The 20,793-nt window shown below is 45.2% G+C and overlaps 1 protein-coding gene across 1 annotated transcript in view; it reads left to right on the forward strand.

The window, feature by feature from the left end:
- The first annotated feature begins 238 nt into the window (after positions 1-238).
- The window catches only part of DNAH5 (dynein axonemal heavy chain 5), a 313,711-nt gene continuing 293,156 nt past the window's right edge, over positions 239-20,793 (forward strand). The window contains exon 1 of the mRNA XM_060400272.1: positions 239-409. Within this exon, the coding sequence (XP_060256255.1) occupies positions 398-409 (12 nt within the window). The 5' untranslated portion in view covers positions 239-397. The remainder of the gene's footprint in view (positions 410-20,793) is intronic.

Here is a 20,793-nt window from a genome sequence, read left to right on the forward strand (position 1 = left end):
GGCTGATGCCAGAAGTAACCTTCGGATGAGAGCCAACAGAAACTTGATGGAAAGCAGCCAAAACGCGGCATCTGGGGCTCGGAAGCCGAAAACTCTGAATTTCTTCTCTGCTGGGACCGGTGGCGAGAGCGCTGCAAGAAGAGCGCTCCTTCGACTTCCCGAGGAGCACCGGGGACGGGAGGAGGGCCCTTAGTCCAGGCGGAGCAAAGCTCGTCGCCATGGCAACCACGTGAGCCACAAACAACCAGCCTAGCCTAGCAAGAAGCAACCGGAGCAGACGCCTAGGAACGGCGCGAGCTGGGGACAGCGGTGGGAGGGGTGGGCAACAGAGCCCAGCACCAGTCGGCTGGGCCCCCACCCGTGGCGTGTCCTCCCCGGAGCACCGAAACGCAGCGCCATGGACAAGCTGGTACTGTGCACAGTCCCTCCGCGCGGCTCCCACGCCCCCGCCCCGCCCCCGCCACGGCGCATGCGCGACCTCGGAGATGCTGGATGCTGGGGACTCCCTGGAGTCCACGCGGTCACGGGGAAGGGGCGCGCGGGCGGGCTCAATTCCCTGCTTCACATTCAGGCCGGGTGGCCTGAAGACGCTTTCATGAGCTTGTGGGGCTAGAGTTGCTGGTCTCTGAGTTTTGCTTGTTTCCCTCAGGAGGTGGTGGTGGTCGATCATGTCCAGCAGAGCGCGCGTAAAGAGCAGAAGCGCAGGTTCAGGGACCGCCTTTCTCATTTTATCACCAACTTGCTGCGGAAAGGCCGCCCGTGGACCCAAGCAACCCATTGACCCAGAGCGAGCATCAGATATATCCAGGCGTGGCGGAGGCCGCTTTTGTGTGAAGTTTGTTGGCTGTTACTAGCTCTCGTTAGCCCTTGGGTTTGGACAAAAGCAAATGTTTAGTTCCCTTGGAGAGAGGGAGCCGGACGGTGTGCAAGGAAGCCCTGTTGGGTGGTTTCCTGATGTCTTGTAATTTCCCCTCAGTGCAGGGCAGGGGAGAGGGGGCTGGAAAGGAATTCTGCGCGTTTAAATCAGGTTTCACTCCATTTGGCTTTGCTCTCTTAAATGAGATTTATAGGATGAAAAAAAAATTCACCTACTTGTTTTTGCCTTTGTCTTCAAAAGGGATTCCTGCTCTTTGGAACTCAGGGAACGTCTAGGAGACTATAAAGCCTTTTCTGCAAACAAGAAACAGGGCACAGGGAGGGGTTTTTGTACCCAGGAGGGCCTCAGAGGGTCGCGATCAGTTTCAATATGGATTTCTGTGGTTACAGTATACATTTTTTCATTTACACTAGCTATAGCTATGTTGGGCTTCCCTGGTGGCTCAGATGGTAAAGAATCTGCCTGCAATGCAGGAGAGGTGGTTTTCATCCCTGGGTGGGGAAAATCCCCCGGAGAAGGGAATGGCTACCCACTTCAGTATTCTTGCCTCCATGTACAGGGGAGCCTGGCAGGCTATAGTCCATAGGGTGGCAAAGAGTTGACACTATTGAATGACTTTTACTAATACTGCTATAGCTATATTACTATAGGAATATAGTATGCTAATCAATAAAATGTGCATCCTGTCATTTAATAAACATAAATTTAATACTGATTTAATTAAGAGCAATGTGTACAGTTTATGTGGCTTCCGAGGTGGCTCAGTGGTAAAGAACCCACCTGCCAATGCAGGAGATGCAAGAGACGCAGATTTGATCCTTGGGTGGGTAAGATCCCCTGGAGGAGGGCATGGCAACCTACTCTAGTATTCTTGCCTGGAGAATCCCATGTACAGAGGAGCCTGGCGGGCTGCAGTCTATGGGGTCGCAGAGTCAGATACGGCTGAGTGGCTGAGCATGCATACAAATACATATAGTGTATGTGTATGATACTTCAACAGTTTCCTCCCCCCTGTAGATATTTACCTTTTACAAACTGTTTTATTTTTGTGAGCATCTTGCCATGATAGACTCATATTATTGCTCTTATTTTCATGTAACTTATATGCCATAAATATTTGGAATTTCCAAAATATCTGTTGCATTTCATTAAGACAAATACCCGTTAGTTCATTTAATCTTTTTAGTGACTCTAACCCATTTTCTGTCCAGGAAAATAGAGACCCTGAAATGACAGATGGCATTGCAACTGCTAATGCCAATAAACCAATGATATTTTTGCATATCTTAATTTAAACTTCGTATATTCTATAATCTTACATAAGTTTATCAAGTTTTATCTCTGTAGGGATATAAAACTATGGCTCTTAGTCTAAAGCCATACTCTTTTATGTTTTATTAATTATGCTCACTTTAAGATTGAAAAATGTAGGCTGCTAATGCAATATATATATATGTGCTAAGTTGCTTCAGTTGTGTCCGACTTTTTGCGATCCTATGGACTGTAGTCCACCAGGCTCCGCAGTCCGTGGGATTCTCCAGGCAAGAATACTGGAGTGGGGTGCTATTTCCTTCTTCAGGGGATCTTCCTGACCCAGGGACTGAACCCCTATTCCCTCATAGCCAAGTTGGTAAAGAATCCACCTGCAATGCAGGAGACCTGGGTTAGATCCCTGGGTTGGGAAGATCCCCTTGAGAAGGGGAAGGCTACTCACTCCAGTACTCTGGCCTGGAGCATTTCATGGAGTGTATAGTCTGTGAGGTCGCAAAGAGTCAGACGCGACTTTCACTTTCCCTTTCTTTCTTATGTCTACTGCACTGGCAGATGGGTTCTTTACCACTAGTGCCACTTGGAAAGCTATTTAAATATAAGCTGTCAGTTTATATTTAAGTTATATGGTTAAGTAAAATGCACACACACACACACACACACACACACACTGATGGCTTTCAGGGGAGAGTTTTTAAAGGCAGTGTTGGGATGAAGGCTGCAGCTCATGGACTTTCTTCTGATTGGTTGGTGGTGGAGTAACATGGTGATGTTTAGGATATCTTAGTCATCCGCTGTCTGATTCCAACTAGTCTGGTGTCTAGTGCTTGTAGCCAGCATGCAGTCACCATCCTCCGCCTGTGGGTGGGGGGCTCTTAGTTTCTGCAACGATGTGCTCAGATGGTTATACGTATCCCTTGAGGAGGAACAGGACTCTTTTAAAGCTATCATTACTTTTCTTGCTTGACTGCTTTTCCTTTGTTTCTGCATTCCCTCTGTTCCCTAATTAGTAACTGATTAAGCCTGTTCTTTGGAACTCGGAAGGCCTAGGAGACCAAAGCTTTTTCTACAAACAAGAGATGAGGGACATGGAGGGGCTTTTGTACCCAGAAGGGTACAAAGAACCTGCTCAGTTTCAGTGTGGATTTCTGTGGTTACATTATTTAGGAAAAATAGAAGCAAATGGAGACTGAGACATAATAAATTGTCACAGCTGGGAAATGTGACCTCTATGGAGCTCTCAATTCCCTGGGGCCGGTCAAGGATGCTGGTCTTCTCCTTTGTCCAAGGTCAGTAAAGCATTAGAGAAAGGCTGCTATGAATACGGTTATTTCGAGGAACTGGTTCCCGCTGCGTGAGAAATGTCAGGAGGAAGTTTACCTGTTACATTTTCTCCTTTCATCACGCTGAGCTCTTTCCTGGCACTGAGCACTGTGGCTGTTTATTTATACCCCTCTGCTGTTTGCATTTGGCTTCACTCTTTGTAGCCTTACTTATAGCAAATAGACCAAAAAGGGTGGAACAACTGCTCACTCCTTACTTTGTTTATGAGTAAAAACCGAGAGCTCCAACGCCAGAGTAAATTGCCTCCCAGGGGTATTTTGGTTTCCCAAGCTATTGGCTGAGGCTCCTAGGAGGAGTTTAGCATTCAAGATGTTGCTTGGATCTGTGTGACCCCACCCTCAGGGCCAGGCCCACTCCATTGCCAGGTCCCACGGGTTGTTTGTTGGTTGAAATCTGAATGAATGCTTTCTTTGCGATTTAACTCATGCTTGAGGCTGGGGGAGTAAAGATGAAATTAGAGGATACTTGAGCAGTTTGGTTCGATTAAAAAACGCTTATTAAAGTACCTACTTTGTTTGCAGGCCTGTGGAAGGGCTCTGGGGAGTATGAGTTGCCTTTCTTTTCTGCCAGGCTTCCCTGATGGCTCAGTGGTGAAGAATCTGCCTGCAATGCAGGAGATGCGGGCTCGATCCCCGAGTCAGGAAGATCCCCTGGAGGAGAAAACGGCAACCCACTCCAGTATTCTTGCCTGAAAACCCTTATGGACACAGGAGCCTGGTGGGCTACGGTCCAGAGTGTCGCAATGTGGCTGAGCACATGGGCACATACCTTCTTTTCAGCCTCCGTTTTTCCTTCCCTCCCTCGCTTTCTTCATTTCTTCATGCTTTTCTCTTCCTTCCTTCATCCCTCTCTTCCCCTCCCTCCTTTTCTTTCCCCTTCCTGCAACATGATGATTGGATGGCATCATCGACTCAGAGGACATGAGTTTGAGCAAGCTCTGGGAGATGGTGAAGGACAGGGAAGCCCGGCGTGCTGCAGTCCATGGGGTCTCAAAAGTCGGACATGACTGAGCAACAATATGTATTACATGGTTTCTTGCAGATGCTTTTCTCAAGTTTTCTTTGAGGATTTTGAAGTTCCCCTAACACTCACTACATAATTAATGATTATTCTCCCTGTTTCTTTGGGGACCAGATGAGATGTGCAGATTGTGACCACTGCTTACTGGTTTTGAGTAATGCGGATAAGTGACGTGGGCCTGTCTTACAGGAGGTGGGTCACACATATTGAGGAAGGGAGAGCAAACGTGGAATGCTTTTCAGATTCCTGACAACATTTCCGCCTGCCAGACGTCATGCTATTTTAATAAGCCCTTGTAGTGAAAGCCTGTCATTGTTCCTACCCCAGATGGGTAGTAGAATTATGATTGGGTTCCCATGGGCCAACATTTCCGCCCCAGGAGAGATACTGTGAATAGTCAGAATTTTCTTTCTTGAAGCAGCCTCCTGGTTGGGCCAATAGGATGTGGGATGTGGACAACCCACCCTCACCCACCTCGCACCCATCACCGAGGGAGTGGTCATGGACTTCCTTGGGCTGCTTGGACTTGAGAAAAAATAAAGAATCTTACTCTTGGGTGGCTGAAAGCTCGGTGGGTCACCTCTGATCATTGTTTAGTTTATTCAGGGTGAAGAATAAAAGGATTTGTGATCCACTGGTGTCCTGAAGTGTCCACGTTATTGCTCATTACAAAAAAGCAAAGCAAGGCTTAGCCCAGAGGAAGACTCCGACAACCCTCCCTAAAGAGGGTCAAGTGTCAGGGGCTGTGCTGGGGACTCAGGAGACGACTTGGGAGAAAGGTGGCTGCTGCCATTCATATAAGGACCAGCTGGGCCAGGAGGAACCTTGACCTAGATTTGACATCCCTATTTTACAGCAAACAATGTTTAGATGGACACTGAGCAGCAATATTAGAGTGTTTCCTTTCAGATGAGTGTGGAAGCTCTGGAAAGTTGGAGGTTATGCTGATTGTCATTGCTGCTCTTGAGGTCACCCCAAACTTACTAGCTTAAAATAGTACCAGTTACTGTACTATCTTGTCTAGTTTTTGTGGGTCAGGAAGCCAGGAATGGGCTCAGCTGGGTGATTTTCATTTGGCGGCTGGAGGAGTGAGGACGGGACAGGCATCTCTCTCTTTCTCTTCCTGTGTCTCATATCAGACTAGACTGGTCTGAGACACGGCTCCATGTGGTTGGTCTCTACGAATAGGCTTCCTCACAGCAAGGTGATCTCAGGGCAGTTGACTGCTTTCATGGTGGCTGACAGTCTCCAGAGAGAGAATTCCAGAGAACAAGGCAGATATTGAGTCATCTTTATTACCTAAATGCGGGGATATAGCAAAGTGCTAGCACACGTATATTTTGCTCCATGTCTCTGCTAAGCATTCCCCCTGCTGTGTCCACTTGGCCACACTCGTGGCCTAGAGGTTCAAGGCTGAGGTCATGTTCAATGTAAAAGTGTCCTGTGGTGCCCTTCATGGAAAGAGGGGCTCTATGGAGGAGACACTTGGTTTGAAATGGATGAGCCAGAAGCTAGCCTACAGAAAACTTAATCACCAGATATGTCCGAAGTAGAGCACTGGGTTCCCATCACTGTCTATTGAAAAGTGGAAATTCTGTTCTGTCATGACTGCTCTTGATAATGTAATAATACAATTAGAAACACACTATACATTTTCTTCCTTTAGGAAAGAAGTTGTGCAAAATAGATTTGATCAAAATCCTTGTGTTTGTAGGACCCAAATCTGTAAACTGTAAATCACCAATACACCTGTCTGGGGAACTTGCATGTTGTGAGCATACCATCTCTCCATCATAAAAGACAAATCTCACTCAATCCTGCTGAAGGAAGGTCTAAATTATCTTTGTATTCACTCTATAGATGACATTGCAAAGTTGTAAGGAGATCAAAGAGTTTTCAGCCAAAACTATCTATCTATATTTCTGTATATATCTATTTTGACATAAGAGTTTTCTAGGAATTTAATACAAATATTCTATTATTTATTGCCTCACTTTTGTGCTACCAGCCTTAAGAAAGTTGTAATTTGCTATATTTTATTTTTTCTTTCTACCTAAATATTTGCTTTAATGCCTAATTTTGTGTTTCTAACTCTCTTTCTTAATGTGGGACCCCCAATTTGCTTAAACCTGGCGGTTCAGATGGTAAATAATCTGTCTCCAGTGTGGGAGACACGAGTTTGATCCCTGGATCGGGAAGATCTTCTGAAGAAGGGCATGACTACTCATTCCAGTATTCTTACCTGGAAAATCCCATGGACGGAGGATCCTGTAGGGCAGGCTACACAGTTCATGGGGTCACAAAGAGTTGGACATGACTGAGTGACTAACACTTTATTTTCAACTCTTTTATTAATGTGAGGCCCCCAATCTGCATAATCCTCAGGCCCCACTAGATCGAGATCTACCCCACTTTGGCCTAAGTAAGTGCTATAATGGTTTACGTGGGAGCTCTTGGCTCTGGTGGGAGGACGGGAAGGGAGAAGGGGTGAAGGGGTGGAAGGAAGGAACGAGCTAAAGAATAATTTTGCCTTTGTCCCAGTTTTCCCATGGGCTGGCTTTGGTGGTGGGGTACCAGACATCCTTTGTTAAATGCCTGTCACAGATGCTGTACTTTACAAGGCAGCATGGGGGATGTAAAAAAAACTGAAAGTACAGGTCTTCATTCTCAAAAAGGTTTAACCATCTCATTGGGAAGACACGCATGCCAAACTGCTGAAAATCCTAAACAAGTTACAATGAAAACCAAATCAGCACAAAATGCACATGGTTATGGCGGCATGAATAACACAGGGAAATCAGTGTGGGGCAAAGCCTCAAATTGGCGTCCTCAGAGGATGAGATGGTTACATGGCATCACCTACTCAATGGACATGAGTTTGAGCAAACTCCAGGAGATAGTGAAGGACAGGGAATTCTGGTGTGCTGCAGTCCCCTGGGGTCACAGAGTCAGACACGACTTAGTGGCTGAAGAACGGAAACAGCTGCTCTGAGTCCTGTCTGCTGACGAGCTTGTGACTGGGAGCTCCTGGCATGTGGGCAGCCTGCCCGCATTGATCCATGTTCGCTGCCGCTCTTGAGGATGGACTGATGCTGCTGAAGATGGCTTGTGGCAGTGCGCTTGCACACCCTTTCCAAGTGAACCTAAGGTGGCAAACAGCTAGCCACGCAGGTAGCAGAGATATTCCAGGCAAATGCAGCAATGGCAGCAGAGAGACAGGTTAGGTGAGCAACAGTCTTGGAGCAAAGAGGTTGAGCTGGCCGAGAAACACACACTCAGTCATGGCCGACTCTTTGTGACTTCTTGGGCTGTAGCCCATCAAGCTCCTCTATCCATGGGATTCTCCAGACAAGAATACTGGAGTAAGTTCCCATGCCCTCCTCCGTGGGCTCTTCCTGAACCAGGGATGGAACCCAGGTCTCCTACACTGCAGGCAGATTTTTACCATCTGAGCCACCAGGGAAGCCCAGGAGCTGGGTAAAGAGCTCGCAGCTTGAAGTCCTTCCCCTCCACTTAGGTTACAATCCCTTTCCAGTGAAGTTTGTAAGTGGAGAAGACTGTCAGCCCTGTGGTGCCTCCTTTATAGAACTAGCGCCGCAGAACGTCAGAAAATAAAGTCAACTGTATCTTCCTTGTCACAGTGCTGCAGGAAAGAAAGTGGGGCTGGAGAGGGTGATCATGTCCCAGGTCTCACGTGAGTCTGTGTGACAGCTGCTGAGTAGGGGTTCTTGGCCTCTGCAGTAAAGAATTCAAGAGCAAGCCATAGACAGATAGTGACGTCGCTCAGTCGTGTCCGACTCTTTGTGACCCCGTGGACTGTATACCCCACCAGGCTCCTCTGTTCATGGGATTCTCCAGGCAAGAGTACTAGAGTGGGTTGCCATTTCCTTCTCCAGGGGATCTTCCTGACCCAGGGATCGAACCCAGGTCTCCCGCATTGCAGGCAGACACTTTAACCTCTGAGCCAGCAGGGAAGCCATAGTAAAGTGAAAGAAGGTCTATTCAGGGAAAAATGCTCTCCGTAGACAGTGTGGGCCATCTTGGCAAGAACAGCATCAGAGTATGGAGTCCCCTGTCAGTTTTTATAGGGTTGGTAATTCATCAGCTAATTAGAGGGGGGAATATTCCACCTGTTTTGAGGAAGGGGTGGGGATTTCCAGGAACTGGGCCACCACCCACTTGTTGACTTTAATGTTTGGTCTAGGAACTGTCATGGTACCTGTGAGTGTGTTGTTTAGCTTGCTGAGGTTTTACGGTGAGCTTAAAGTCTAGTGGAAGTCGACTCCTCCTCCATCTTGAATCTCGTTGGTTCTAACTAGCTCATGGTATATCCTCGATGGCTATGTCATTCTTTTAGAGGCTATGCCCCTCCCTGTCTCAACAGCAGACTTTGATTATATGCAGTTCTTGTGTGTCTGGGGTTAGGTATCTTTCATGTTTGTAATGCTCAATGAGTCATTTTACAGCAGGAAACTACTCTTCCATCTTTGTTCACGGTTTGACCATTTTGCTTGAGTTTCTTAAAGTCATGATTTTCAAGGTTCTTTAATGTATCCTCCTATTTGTGCCATCACAGAATTGATGATAGTACTTTTTCAGGAAAGTCAATGAACAACGTTTTATCAATGGCAGAATTCCGTTTGAGGAAGGAAATTGTCATGTTTGGGCCAAACAAACACATTCCTGTTAAGTCACTGGAGGTGAGAGATGAGACCTGAGCGCAAAGCCTCACAACCCAGGAGAATCATTTACAGCAAGTTCAGTCTCTGGGTGGATGGGGATGGGGGATAAATGAAGCTCTCGGGAGGAAGGCTGGGGATGTCTGGAGATAGGGGTTGGGTCAAGTGCAGTGGAAGAGTCATGGAAAGATCCTCTAGGCGAGGTGTGAACAGAGAGTCTGAGAGTGGGAATGCCTGTGGTTCATTTGGAAACCGTCTTTTCTCGTTTGCTTTGAGGGGTCTGCTATGTTCCCAAGCTACTTAAATTCACAAGTAGAATTTGAGCAAGGGCCTTGTTGTACACTTTGTCCTGACTGCCACCCACCCAAGGAAGAAGCTGAGTGCTGGAGGTGATCTTGAGCCCATCAGTCCCCTGGGGGTCTACTGAAGTCTTGGAAAGGGCATGGAATGGGTGCTCGGCCAGGTTCATCTAGCCCTCAGGAGGCTAGGGCGTCACACCTGGCTTTGGGTTCCTTACTGCATGGGGTGTGACTGTCAGTTAGCCAAGCTGATTCCAGAACCACCTATGAAATAAATCTCTTTTTTTTTTTTTTTTGTAGCCATGCTAAAGATTTTCAAACTTTTTTTGAGGATGAATGTAGGATTCTTTTTTTTTTTTAATGCCCTTGTGCTGTTAGGGAAAACACCTAGGTCTGTCTGTGTCTGTATGCTGAATATTTAGGCAATTAAAAAGGTTTATTAACCGAGGAGACTTTTCATGAGACTAAAGTCTATGTGGCAAAGAGTGAAGAGGAACTGAAGAGCCTCTTGATGAAAGTGAAAAAGCTGTCTTAAAACTCAACATTCAAAAAACGAAGATCATGTCATCCAGTCCCATCACTTCATGACAGATAGATGGGAAACAGTGGAAACAGTGACAGACTTTATTTTCTTGGGCTCTAAAATCACTGCAGATGGTGGCTGCAGCCATGAAATTAAAAGACTCTTGCTCCTGGGAAGAAAAGCTATGACCAACCTAGACAGCATTTTAAAAAGCAGAGACATTACTTTGCTGACAAAGGTCCATCTAGTCAAAGCTATGGTTTTCTCATATGGATGTGAGAGTTGGACTGTAAAGAAAGCTAAGCACCAAAGAATTGATGCTTTTGAACTGTGGTGTTGGAGAAGACTCTTGAGAGTCCCTTCAACTGCAAGGATATCCAACCAGTCAGTCCTAAAGGAAATCAGTCCTGAATATTCATTGGAAGGACTGATGCTGAAGCTCTAATACTTTGGCCACCTGATGTGAAGAACAGACTCATTGGAAAAGACCCCGATGCTGGAAAAATTGAAGGTGGGAGGAGAAGGGGACGGTAGAGGATGAAATGGTTGGATGGTATCACCGACTCTATGGACATGAGTTTGAGCAAACTCCAGAAGTTGGTGATGGACAGGGAAGCCTGGTGTGCTGCCGTCCATGGGGTCACAAAGAGTCGGTCATGACTGAGCAACTGAACTGAACTGAAACTCTATGTGATCTCTATTTTGTTACCTTTACAACTGATAACAGAGTGGGTGGAATATTTGACATTCTTTTTGCCAAGAAAGTTAATCTCAGAACGCTTGGGTATCCAGCATCCTTTTTTCAGACTTGTGGAGACCTTTCTAGACCTTTTAAAGTTTCTACTTAAAAATGAAAAGTCCCTCCCAAGTCCCCTCATGTACCTTGAAAATACGTTCCACCTGCTTAAGGAGAAATTTTAGAGAGAGTAATAAAAACACAGCAGATTTAACTTCTTTCTGGACCTGTTGTAGCATCTGCATCAAGGTTATATTTGTTCATTAACTTCATCATGAATATTCATTGGAAGGACTGATGCTGTTGCTTCAATACTTTGGCCACCTGATGCAAACAGCTGACTCATTGGAAGAGACCCTGGAGTTGGGAAAGACTGAGGGCAAAAGGAGAAGTGGGTGGCAGCGGCTGAGATGGTTAGATAGCATCACTGACTCAATGGATACGAGTTTGAGCAGACTCTTGGAGATAATGAAGGACAGGGGAGCTTGGTGTGCTGTAGTCTGTGGGGTTGCAAAGAGTTGGACATGACTTAGCGACTGAGCAACAGCAACTTCATCGTGACTTTGGGACCTGGTTTGATCTGCGTTAGAATTTTAGATCCTCCATTTTAAAGCTGAGCGTGTGTAGACAGGCACTACTGAGGGAAAAAGTGGGCACCCACTGGCCCTTCATTGGAGACCTTAATCATATCTTGTGTTTGTGACTCCCCACTGCTTTCTCTTTGGCTTATGTATGCTTTAAAGGTGTTAATGAATAACAGAAATAGATTTCCACTTCCCAAAAAAGAGCTCTGATGTTTCTGGGATAGTTAAGACATCCAAGGAAGTAAGTGGGTCATTATCTAGTGGCCCCTGTAGTGATGGTTGGTTTAGGAGAGGCTGGTTAAGTTTCACCCTGGGAGTTTTAGTTCTCGTTTGGTAACTGTGTATTCATATATGGCCAGGGATCTAATATTTTAAATTTACCATGAAGATTTAAAAATGGCTAATAATGTATTCTTACCTTGTTAATCTCCCTTTCGTATTGGGAAATAACATTACACGGCACTGAAATACCATTAATTTGGCATTTCTTTATTAAGCATGTCACAGAAGTCAGCTCCATTACAAGGGGATCTCCCCGAATATAGAGATGTATTCTTGCAGTGGAATTTCTTCAGAATAGATGTTTAAAGGCAAATTTGTAGGCCACTGGCACCAAAATGAAATAAAACAGGACTTAGGCCACCACCAGTGAATGCATAAGTCTAAAGATATTAGGTTAAAATATTCATCTGTTTTGGACAAAGGCTTAAGAGCAATGAACAATAGGTGCAAATGATCTATTAAAAACAGTGATGCAAAAATTCTGAAAAGAGATATCATGGGTTTTCCTTCATCCTTACCTTTATCTTCATCCTTACCTTTATCTTCATCCTCCTCTGGATTTCTTAAATGTGCAATTTTGTGGGTAATCTGGGAATTGGGTAGGTTTTTCTTTCCTTTTTTTTTTTTGGTGGCCATGCCATGTGGCTTTTGGAGTTAGTTCCCTGACTGAGGATTGAACCCATGCCCCCAGCAGCGGAAGTGCAGAGTCCTAACCACTGGACTGCCAGGGAAGTCCCTGGGTGGATTTTTTTTTTTTTTGATAGGGTCTGCTGGACTTGGTGGCAGCTTCCCTCATACATCAGTTGGTAAAGAATCTGCCTGCAATACAGGAGACCTGGGTTCAATCCCTGGGATGGGAAGATCCCCGTGGAGAAGGAAATGGAAACTTACTCCAGTATTCTTGCCTGGAGAATCCCATGGACAGAGGAACCTGGTGGGCTACGGTCCATGGGCTTGCAAGAGTCGGACACGACTTAGCGACTAAACCAGCAAAAAGGCTGGACATGGTGGGAGTAGGGAGGTAGTCAGTTGGGGACTGGGAGGTAGTCAGTCATCCTGTGCAGATCATTTGGGTTTTGGGAATTCTAGGCTCTTCCTAGCTACTCAGTTTAGCTCAGCGATTTCTGTTCCTGTGGCTCAAGTAACAACTACCACCCAGTCAATCTTTGGTGGGTTCAGACCAGGCACACCATTGGTTCTGTGAAGTGGAGTCAAGAGGCCCTTTGATCGAGTCTCTGAAAACCATTTAATCCTTGACTGTTGAAAAAATACCTGCTTCCTGAGAGCTAGGTACCTGGATGAGCTAATGGGGCGAATGTCATTGGTCGCATTCCTTGGGGATTTGTGACACAACTTTGCTGATTTAGGGGCTTGGGTCTTCATCACCCACACAGCACTTACTTTATTTATATTAAGATTACTGTTAACAAAGTCTGTTAATTCCTGCTATGTGTACTGAAGGATATTGCGGTGAAAGAAAAGATTTTGTCAAGGGCTTGTTACATATGACACTCAGACTTCTTTACCACATTTAATCCTGGCCATGTGTTTTAAGAGATCAAGACACATTCCCCACCTCTGCAGATGATGTTTGCCTTGAAGTCCGCACCTAGGGGCAGAGGACAAGAACGAGATAGTTCTCTTTTTGTTTTTAGACTGTGTGAGTTTCAGCATATGGGTGTGACCCCCTCCTTGACGTGTCAACCACAGTAGTAGAAAAATGAGAGATTTCCCTGGTGGTCTGGTGGTTAAGACTCCACACTCCCAAGGCAGGGGACCTGGGTTCTATCCTTGGTCAGGGAACTAGATTCCCACATGCTGCAGCTAAAGATCCTGAGTTTTGCAACTAAAACCCCGTGAGGCCAAATAAATACATAAATATTTAAAAACACACCCTCCCCCCAGATTTTATTTTTTAAAAAAAGAGGAAGAATGAAAGGAAAAGAGCTCCCCCACCACGTCCATCTCCTTTCTGTCTTCACTGCTCTTGCCACCTCTTCTCTCCTATTTCTTCCCCTCCACTTCCTCTTCTCCCCATTCCCTTCCTCTCCCTGAAACCCCACCCTGAGTCCTTGGGTCTGGTCACCCCGAAAAGCATGCATCCAGGAAAGGGAGCCATTCGCGAGGATGCCTTCTCTCCTTACACAGAGTCACACAGAGCCGCCGGCTGCCCACCTGGCTGTTCGGTTTTAACAGCAGAAAGATATCATCGGTTCATTTCCAGCCCTTGGTCTTCAAGAAGACAGACATAGAGTAAAAGTTCATATTAGGTACTTTAAGCCTAGACTTCCCAATGGCTCAGCAGGTAAAGGATCTACCTGTAATGCAGGAGACACAAGAGAGGCAGGTTCGATCCTTGGGTCAGGAAGATCCCCTGGGAGAGGAAATGGCAATCCACTCAAGTATTCTTGCCTGGAGAATCCCATGGACAGAGGAGCCTGGTGCGCTACAGTCCAGGGTGGGTCACAGAGTCAGACATGAGTGGCTAAGCACAGCACACACATACTTTCTGCTTGGGTGTTACGCTCCCCCCCCCACCGTTTTACTAGTTTTTTTTTTTTTTTTTTTAACTTGGTTCAAAAAACACAAACAGATGACTTTCATGCTGGTCACGTTGAGGCATGCTCTGGAGAGGCAAAGTCCAGACTTGTCCAAGGCAGAGAGGTAAATCCAGCCCTTTGAAATGGATTGTGCTCTGAGAGGGGAGCTATAGCACCAAGTATTCAGGGGGTGGGGGGCGGGGAAGAAGAGCCTCTTATTTAAACCACTTTGTTTGCATGATTCTGGATTCCTGCAGTTAATTTATTAGGGATTAGCCAATTCAGTGTTTGTTACCTGTTTTTACATTTTCTCTTTGCCTTTTAAAAAACCAAATTTCTTTTAAAAATATAATTTCGGAGGCATTAAATGATTTTCAAAGGTTTCTTTCTATTTTTTTTTTTTAAAGCAAATGTATATTGTTCCCTTGAGGCAATTTCCTCTCTTCCTTCTTTGCTTCCTTCCTTTTTCTTTATCCTTTCTCTCTCTGTTTATTTTTTCCTCTTTTTTAACATTCATTTGTTTATGGCAGGGCTGGGTCTTTGTTGCTGCTCGAAGGCTTTCTCCAGTTGTGGTGAGCGGGGGCTCTTCCTTGCGATGCGAGGGCTTGTTGCAGCGGCTTCTCTCACCACAGAGCATGTGCGCTCCAGTAGCTATGGCACACACAGTTAGTTGTGGGATCTTCCCCGACCAGGTATTGAACCCACGTCCCTGCATTGGCAGGCGGATTCCTTACGACGGAGCCGCTAGGGAAGCCCTCTCCCTCTTTTAAAAATATTAATTTAGTAACCCAGAATCTGGAGTCAGATTTCCTGGGTCTGAATCCTGGCTCCCACGCTCATCAGTTGAGTGACCTTGATCTCAGTTGTGTGACCTTGATCTCAGGTGGCCTCGGCCTGCAGCAACTTGAAGCTGGACATCGGTTCCCCAGCCAGAGATTGAGGCCGGCTCACAAGACTGAGTGACAGCTCTGAATCCTAGCCACTAGACTAGTGGTCGGTGACCAGACCCTGGCCCTTCGGCTTTGTGAGAAAGAATTCCCACAGTGATGGAAAGGAGTGAGACAAGTAAGGGTTTATTGGAAGGAAAAGAGCTCCTTACGTGTGGATAGACAGATGAGGAGGCTCAGAGAGAGTGTCGTGCCCTTGTGGTATTTTAAATTGCTTTTATGGGGAATTTCTTCCGATGTCCTTTGGCCAGTCGCTTTGATTTGTCTGGTTCTGTGTCTGTGTGTGGTTTATCTCAGGATCCTCCCGTGTGTGTGCATGAAGACATCTCTCAGTCAAGATGGATCCCACGAGAGGCCTATGGGTAGTTGACATCACTTACTATGGGGTGGAACCCCCTCCTTTTTTGACCGCCAAGGAACTTTCTAGTTGCAAGGGTTTCCTTGATTTAGAGAATAAGAAATATGTGGTCTCTTATCTTTTATCTGGGCCCTGACCAGCCTCTTGATTATCCTGCTATTGATATTTTGGAGTTTCAGTCCATGGTGAATGAACTCAAATTGCTTTATCCTGGGGGGTGGGGAGGGCTTCTGTCTCCTGCCTCAACCTCCAGTAGGTAAGTGGACATCCCTGGGCATCAATGTTTTAACCTATAAAAATCGGGAAAGTAACAGTGACTACTTCCTAAGCATGTTGTGAATATCCAGTGAGCTGATATTTAAAAGTGCTTAGAACAGGGCCAGGTGGAGAATAATGCTAGCAATTAAAATGGAAATAAGAAAGAGGTAAACCTAGGAAACGCAAGAAGCAAAAAGAACATAAAAATAAGTAAGCCAGCCTCTCAGTCTCAGAAATAATCTCCCTCTCTCCCCACATACATGTATATACACTTTAGTTTTTATTAAATACATTTTTTTTTTTTTACAAAAATTGATTCCTACTCTTTTGGAGCCTGATTTTGGTCATTTTACAGCACCTCATAAGTGTTTCAATTTCATTAAAATGTCTCTTGAACATGATTTTTAATACATTGAATATCTCTACAGTAATTTATTTTACAAATCCCTTACTGTGAGGCTATGAAGGTTTTGCAAAGTATTTCCTATGTTAATAATTTATATATATACACAACAATATATATGTATTGTGAAAGAGGAGAGTGAAAAAGCTGGCTTAAAACTCAACGTTCAAAAAACTAAGACCATAGCATCTGCTCCCATTACTTCTTGGCAAATAGATGGGGAAACAATGGAAATAGTGACAGATTTTATTTTCCTGGGCTCCAAAATCACTGCAGATGGTGACCGCAGCCATGAAATTAAAAGATGCTTGCTCCTTGGAAGAAAAGCTATGACCAACCTAGGCAGCATATTAAAAATCAGAGACATTACTTTGCTGACAAAGGTCTGTCTAGTCAAAGCTATGGTTATGGATGTGAGAGTTGGACGGTAAAGAAAGCTGAGTGTCGAAGAATTGATGCTTTTGCACTGTGATGTTGGAGAAGACTCTTGAGAGTCCATTGGACAGCAAGGAGATCAAACCAATTAATCCTAAAGGAAATCAACCCTGAATATTCATTGAAAGGACTGATGCTGAAGCTGAAGCTCCAATACTTTGGCCACCTGATGTGAAGAACTGACTCATTGGAAAAGATCCTGATGCTGGGAAAGATTGAGGGCAGGAGAAGGGGATGACAGAGGATGAGATGGTTGGAGGGCATCACTGACTCAATGGACATGAGTTTGAGCAAGCTCCGGGAGTTAGTGACGGACAGGGAAGCCTGGTGTGCTGCAGACCATGGGGTCACAGAGAGCCAGACATGGCTGAGCGACTGAACAACAACAATACATACATTTGCTTGTATATGTCATTGTTATGACAATACCCCTGTGCCTCTGCTCCCATCTGCAAGCATCACGTCCTCCAATCCCCCCTCCCTCCACCTTGCCCTTTCTGTATCTTCAGGCGTCCATTTCTGCCCTGGTTTCACTTGAGAAATGCTTTTAAGGAGATTTTTTGGTTATCAAAACACCTTGTTTAAACAGCAAACACCTAATGCATAAAGAGGATCTGGTACATATATGCAGTGAAAAATTGGTAGTTGCTAAGTTGCTTTGTTGCTTAGTCAATCTCACAATTGTTTAGTTGCTAAGTTGTGTCCAACCGTTTTGCAACCCTATGGACTGTAGCCTGCTAGGCTCCTCTATTCATGGAATTTTCTGGGAATTTTCTTGCCATTTCCTATTCCAGGGGGGCTTCCCAACCCAGGGATCAAACCTGTGTCTCCTGGGTTGGCAGGCGGATACTAGTTTACAAAGAACAGTTGGAATACATCAAGGTTACTTCCTCAGATGACTAAGACTTACTACCTGTAAGGCTTGGCTGAGGGAGCCGTCCCAGCAGTTTGGGTTTTAAAACTTTTCCACTTTTCCCCCCCTTGATTTCAGGTCTTGTCTGATTGAGCTAATTAGGCTCAGTCTCTAGTCCTTGTGGCCTGTATTTACATTTCTGGTGTTTAGAATATTATTCAGCCATAAAAATGAATGAAATAATACCATTTTCAGCAACATAGAGGACCTAGAAATTATCATACTAAGTCAGACAGAGAAAGACAAATATCATATGATATCCCTTATATGTGGAATTTAATTTAGAAAAAAGATGCAAATGAGCTATTTACAAAACAGAAGCGAACTTATAGATATTGGAAACAAACATGCTTACCAAAGGGGAAATGTGGCAGGCACGGAGAGGTATATCAGGAACTTGGGATAAACATATACACCCTGCTATGTATAAGATAGATAACCCAACAAGGACCTGCTGTATCGCACAAGGAACCCTACCCAATATTCTGCGATGACCTCTGTGAGGAAAGAATCTAAAAGAGAGCGAATATATGTGTTTGCGTAACTGAATCACTTTGCTGTACACTGGAAACTAACACAGCATTGGAGATCAACTGGACTCCAATAAAATTAGAGTATTACAAAAAAAACCCAGACACCCATATCCTTTCAAAGTAGAACAAAGCCAAAGGCCTCATCAGACACCGTAATAATGCTTCCCTCTTGAGAGCAGGAAGCTAAAGGAGCAGCAAGAAGAAAATACACACAGCCAACAGTCAACTAAGATGGTCTCTATGCTTTACATTTATCTGGCCTTTATATTACCTACGGCTTCCCTGGTGGCTCAGTTGGTAAAGAATCTGCCTGCAGTGTAGGAGGCCTGGGTTCAGTCCCTGGGTTGGGAAGATCCCCTGGAAGAGGGCATGGCAACCCACTCTAGTATTCTTGCCTGGAGAATCCACAGGGACAGAGGAGCCTGGTGGGCTACAGTCTGTGGGGCCACAAAGAGTCAGACACGACTGAGTTGAGAGAAATTGAGAATTGTTTTATTATGTGTTATTATACAATATAACATGTTATTTATATAATGATATTATAATTAATGTAATATAATTATATATTCAAATATAATGTAATTTATATGTAATATAATTAGGTTATTATATAATTGTATAATATATTATTAATATGATATATATTTATTATGATTCAATGTTTATATAAATATAAATATGTATATCATATACTAATATAATATATAATATATTATCTATAATAAAATAATTCTCAACTTTTTAAATTTAGAGGGTCCTTGCACTCAGATTATTGCAAGTACAAAAGATCTTTGTCAACTAACAAATTCTTATCAGAGTAAGAACAGTTGAGCCAATGCTGGAGTGATTGGGTCAAGAATCCAAAAGATGGTTAAGCTCGCCACCTAGTGGCTTCCCAGGAAGTAGCTTCCTTGAATTTGTCCTCTCTTGATTTTGTTTTCCGGTGACAGACAGGCTTACCACTGTTCATTTTTCACTCCAGGCAAAAGCAGTCATTATTTGAGAACTCCCACTGAAGCATCCTATTAAATTCTCTCATATTTGGTGGATAATGAGGCATTAAACTTCATCATTTGCTAATAGGCCCTTTCTTTCATTCTCTCGTGTGAGAAGTCGGTTGCTGATACCTTCCTACAGCAGCGCTCAGTGTAGCCCACTTGTTGGGGGATGAATTGCTTTATATGTCTTGTATCCAGTTGTGTCCTATTGCAGCTTCAGTTACCCTAAAAGGAAACTAGGGATTTTTCGTCTCCACCATATTCAGCTTCTAACCTGACCATGTTGTGAATGGTGCTCAGCCGTGTCCACCTCCTTGCGACCCCATGGACTATGCAGTCCATGGAATTCTCCAGGCCAGAATTCTGGAGTGGGTAGCCTTTCCCTTCTCCAGGGGATCTTCCCAACCCAGGGATCGAACCCAGGTCTCCCACATTACAGGGGGATTCTTTACCAACTGAACCACAAGGGAAGTCCAACTTGATCGTAGACCTCATTTAAAGCAAGAACATCTTGGAATGGCTTCTCTAAAAAATGCAGAGCCCGGCTGTGGATTTGTGTTACCAAGTAACTTGGGAGCGCAATCCCAGGAAAGCAAGTGTGAAGAGAAAGTGGAGTGAGGCAGGGAAAGAGAGAAGACCAATGCATGCATGCATGCATGCTAAGTTGCTTCAGTCGTGTCTGACTGTGTGAACGTACGGACTGTAGCCTGCGAGGCTCCTCTGTCCTTGGGATTCTCCAGGCAATAATACTGGAGTGGGGTGCCATGCCCTCCACCAGGGGATCTTCCCGACCCAGGGGTCGAATTGCATCTCTTAGGTCTCCTGCATTGGCAGGTGGGTTCTTTACCATTAGCGCCACCTGGGAAGCCAGAAAACCAATAGGAACGTGTGTAATTTAGTAAGTCCCAAATTATTTCCAGGTAAAGTCTGGTGGGACTGTCTGCCACGAGGCAGCCTGAACCTAGAGTCATGCAGCAGTGGGAGGTAGGGGTGGGTGGAGGGGTGGGGAAGTGGGGTGGGGGGAGAGGGAGAGCTTATCTCATGTTACACTTTTCCGCTGGTGAGCGTTTGCTTCACTGACATGAATTCCTTTGCTCTTCTGGTTGTGCAGTTCGGGTGACAAGCCGATTCCAGGTATCTCGTGGCAACAGGGAACCCCAGGCAGGAAGTGAGAGGCACACCGGCCAGAAATGAAGTCAGAGCTGCTGTGGGCTGTGTGTGTGTGAAGGTGGTCAGTGCTCACCCAGAGATGTCTCAGAGCCACGGTGGGGGCAGGACAGTGGTCCAGGGCTGCAGAGACAGGTGAGGCTGAACGCATGAGAGGTGGTGCAGGGAAGCGTGGGGTGCGGTGATCTTGTGTAGTTTTTACCCCAGTCCCTGCTCACAGGAGCCCATCAGGGAACTCCATAGATATTGGTCATGGATTTTCACTAGTATTGTTGTTTTTCAGTCACTAAGCCGTGTCCGACTCTGTGGTGACCCCGTGGACTAGTAGCCCACCAGGCTCTTCTGTTCATGGGATTTCCCAGGCAAGAATACTGGAGCAGATTGCCATTTTGTTCTTCAGGTCATCTTCCCTACCCAGGGATCGAACCCGTGTCTTTTGCACTTGCAGGCAGATTCTTTACCACTGAGCCACTGAGGATTTAAATATATTTTCTAGTAAATGCTTCCTGCAGAATTTCTTATCATTCCTAATCATGTGTTGATTAGGATCTTTCTGGTTGCAGAAACCTAAACCAACGAAACCAGAGGAAGCAGAAGGGGCCAGAGTGGCCAGGGTGGCCCTGGGGAG

The sequence above is a fragment of the Ovis aries genome, chromosome 16 (genome assembly GCF_016772045.2).
Source record: "Ovis aries strain OAR_USU_Benz2616 breed Rambouillet chromosome 16, ARS-UI_Ramb_v3.0, whole genome shotgun sequence".
Classification (NCBI taxonomy): domain Eukaryota; kingdom Metazoa; phylum Chordata; class Mammalia; order Artiodactyla; family Bovidae; genus Ovis; species Ovis aries.